This window comes from Mauremys reevesii, linkage group 25 (genome assembly GCF_016161935.1).
Source record: "Mauremys reevesii isolate NIE-2019 linkage group 25, ASM1616193v1, whole genome shotgun sequence".
In the NCBI taxonomy this organism is placed as follows: Eukaryota; Metazoa; Chordata; order Testudines; family Geoemydidae; genus Mauremys; species Mauremys reevesii.
This window is the reverse complement of record NC_052647.1, coordinates 8,603,942-8,607,734: the sequence shown is the minus strand read 5'-3', so window position 1 is coordinate 8,607,734 and position 3,793 is coordinate 8,603,942. Positions and strand designations below refer to the sequence as shown.

Sequence of the window (3,793 nt, the reverse complement as noted above, 5' to 3'; positions counted from 1 at the left end):
TCATATTTAAACAGTGTGATGGGAAATATTTAGTTTTATAACTATATCTATTATTCTCACAACAAATAAGTTAGTAGCTTACTGCAAGTTGATGACTCAATGGGTTAATAACGTAGTAAAAGCATCCAGATTGGTTAATAACTTAGACTGGTTAATAATTAAATCAGTGTTTTAATATCGTGTGCTGCAAAGAGCCACAGGAGACACATTAAAGAGCCTGTTGCAGCTCACGAGAGGCAGTCTAAGAATCACTGATTTAGAGAGATGAAAGCTCTGGAGAAGTCCCACGTGGGGCAGGCTGTGTGACACCTGCCCTCCCTGCTGTGGATTCAGGGACTCAGCTGGAAATTCTGTTCGCAGATCCAGTGCTCAGTCGAAGAGCAGGGGACATCGTTCCACTTCCTGTTGAAGTGCAGGCTGCCACAGTTCTCCCCGTGTCCCCCAGCATTGTTGGGTTCCCCGGCCCCCCAGAACCTGCGGAAACTGAAGCCACATGAAATTAGACGTCTCTGGTTTGAAAACCTCCTCCCTTGTGGTGCTGTGAAACGAGCCAGCTCGTAGGGGACAGGTCTCCACGTCACCAACACAAATGGGCACTGACTGGTCTGATAGTTTTAGCAGAGAGAGTCAAGGTGGGCATGGACTGATCTGTCTACTCACTCCGCGAGGTGGTGCCTGGAGGTCAGGGCCATGGCAGGTTGGTGCTAGCCACTGAATAGGGGGAAGCTGGCCCAGCCACTGCTCAAGCCAGAGCTGTTCTCAGCTTGGACAACATCAGTTTCCAGTGCATTTTACAGGGGAGGAAACTGAGGCATAGAGCAGGAAGAGATGTGCCTCACAGTGGGCCAGCAGAGCACACTCATGGGGCTGGGACTAGAACCCAACAGTGGTGCCTCCTTGTCCATGGCCCTGTCCCCTGGGCCATGTTGCTGTTCTCCCCAGCACCTTTCCTTAGCAGGACACTCAGAATGCCCCATTGAAAAGCAGCTTTCTGCTCCCCAGGAACATCCCAGGTCCAGTCCCTGCTCTGTGCTGACCCTGGATGACATCAGCATGGAGGCAGTAGCAGACTCATAATCTTCTTTATCGGGTTTAGACACTAAAGGGAACCAGAGACCCCTGTAGTATCAGTTGCATTGGCTCTATGCAATGCTCCATCTGGCTCTTTAGCAGGACAGGAGATAAAGCAGAAACAGCTGATTGTAAGGGACAGTTCTCTCTCCAAAGAGGCTGAAGAAAGAGGAACTTGCCTGACAGACAGGAGGCTTCCGTCCAGCCAGCGCCACTCGTCTTCCTTCGCTGAGTCGCTGAGACCCAGCCAGTACACGTTGGGCTCAGTGATGTGCTTTGACAAAAACATCTATGTGGGAAAACAGGTGAAAGAGACAATCATGATCCCAAGCAGAAGGTGAGGGGGGAGGTGAGGGGGTTTCATGAGGCCGGTGTTTGTGGGCAGCAGAGTCTGTAGCTGTAGAGTCTGACCCCTCCCTCTGTTTTCCCAACCCTTTACATTAGGGCTGCCACCCTACATTTCCATGATGCACCAGGCACTCCCATGATGCATTGCTTTCTCTCTTCAAGAGGAATGACTGTTGTACATCATGGGAGATGTAGACTGAGTGGGTTGCCTGACCTCTAAAGAATGGGGGCCTGAGGCATCCAAACTACAGCTCCCATGAGGCACTGCAGCAGCATTTCCAAATTAAAATGTTTTGATTTTCAGCCAAAAAATTAATATATAAAATGTTGTCCCCCAAAACAAAATTTTCCACATGAGAAAAAAAGTTCATTTTCTGACCAGCTGTACTTCAAAAGCATCATCTCTGCCTTTAGCCCTGTAAATTTCCCCTTTAGCCTACGAGGTGAACATTGGCCTGTTTTGGGCAGGGACTGTCTTTTTGTGACGTGTGTACAGCACCTAGATAAAACAGGGCTCTGACTGGTACATCTACGTGCTACCACAATACAGATAAGTGATGATAATAAGGCTGAATATAACACAGCTATTCCCTGAGAAATGCAGATAACTTTCAATCCTTCTACAGCTGCTGAGGATCTGCCTCTGGGGACTGTGCAGCTCATGGCCATAGGTCTCCTCCATCAAGGGGGACCAAGGAATCATCTTACAGTCCCTGTTAAGTCCCATTCTGCACCCTGGTAACTGGGGGAGCCTTAAATCCAGAACTGAAGACGGGATAGTGAAATACACACGCTATGAGCTGTGCTGCTTGTGAGTGAGATTTAGGTTCTGGTGACTCCAGATTCACACCATTCCTTGCCCAACTCTGCACTACATGGGCATCCTCCCAGCACCAACTAGTCTCCCAAAGTCCTGTTCTCAGCAGACACTGGGCTCAAATTAAAACTTAAGGTGGATCTCCCGCAGGGCAGGATTCCTTCTGCAATGTCTTGATGAGGAATGTGGAGTGGGGTCTTCCCTAGGATATCAAAAGGCCTTTCCTAGTGTAAAAGTGAACTCCTGTGAAAAGCATTTTATCTCTGGGTCAGCAGCTGAAATCCTGCCCAGGTGAGTAGCAATAAAATTTTATTGTTAGGTTCTCATGAGTCTGTGATTTGGATTCATATGGGATTATAACTGACCCCCCCCGCCCACACACGAATTTTGATTCACATCAAACCATCCACATCTGACACTGAGATTTCTGTTCACATAGCTCACACAACATTTTTCAAATGAGTGAAAGTATCGAGTTCCCCTCAATCCCCCCTGAATAGCAAGCAATATAAAAAAAATATTTCTAAATTCCTGGAGAACGTGGGCCAGTTTGTGATCTCAGTTATGCTGGGGTAAATCTAGAGTAACTCGAGAGTCACCCTGGTGGAACAGCACAGAATCTGGACCCTTGTGCTTAATTCCTTCCATTCTGCATAATCCACAATAGGAATCTGAGTGGATGGCTTACCTGTTCCTCTTCGGTGTTAACGATAACCAGGCCAGACCTTTGATCAGTACAGAACTGCTTAGCGTCCGGCCACGATTTAGCTGATGTTGAAAAGAAGTAGCAACTTTTCTCAAACATCTGCCAGTCAGGTGGACATTTTATGGAGATGAATTCTGTGAGAAGTCAAATTATGGGACAAGCCTGCATTAGAGGGTCAAAAGGCAGTCTAACTGCTCACAAGCAGTTAAAGGAATTCTAGAATTTATTCAGTATTTGGACTTATTCATGAATTTCTCCAAGAATTTTCCCTGCACCCTGCTGAAAAGCTTGCCAAATAGTTTGTTGCAAATATTCATACTTCGATATTCATCCTCTGTGGGGTGGTTTTATAAGTTACATGGCAGTGTCACCCCCTCTGACGTGGTAGCAGATGGCAGGGCCTGATAAATCAGTTTCCCATTGAAAAATAAATCAGTGATTTAATATTTTCTGAGTATAACTTGTTGATTTTCGCTCAGTGCACTAGTCCTGAAAAAAAGGTGCCCAGAAACAAAAAAAACAGGCCAGTCTGTGATCTCAGCCCAGACACTGATGCCCAATTTCCTGGGTACAATTTCTGCCCCAAGAACCGACTCTAGTTAGAGTGTGTTAGGCAGGGAGCAAACCCCCTTGCTAGTTGCAACAGCGCCCCTCCAAAAGTATCACAGCCTGCAAACAACAACACAGCATGTCTTGAAAAGTTGAATACTGCTGACGTGTTCGAAAGAGAACTTGCAAGCTGATGTACAACAGCACCATCTGGTGGTTTCTGCCATACACTATTGTATCCATCCCATGTTAGGCTTCATTATGTATTTAGCCAGCTAGGGCCAAGATTTTCAGCTGTGTCT

The 3,793-nt window shown here is 46.7% G+C and overlaps 1 protein-coding gene across 1 annotated transcript; it reads right to left on the bottom strand.

The window, feature by feature from the left end:
* On the bottom strand, positions 1–3,147 carry LOC120391416 (C-type lectin domain family 17, member A-like). The gene is made up of 3 exons (XM_039515093.1): positions 2,925–3,147; positions 1,251–1,360; positions 1–483 (listed from the first exon to the last, which is right to left on the bottom strand). Exons 1-3 carry the CDS (start codon positions 3,039–3,041, stop codon positions 330–332), a joined length of 381 nt encoding a protein of 126 aa, XP_039371027.1. The 5' UTR covers positions 3,042–3,147; the 3' UTR covers positions 1–329.
* Positions 3,148–3,793: the final 646 nt, after the last annotated feature.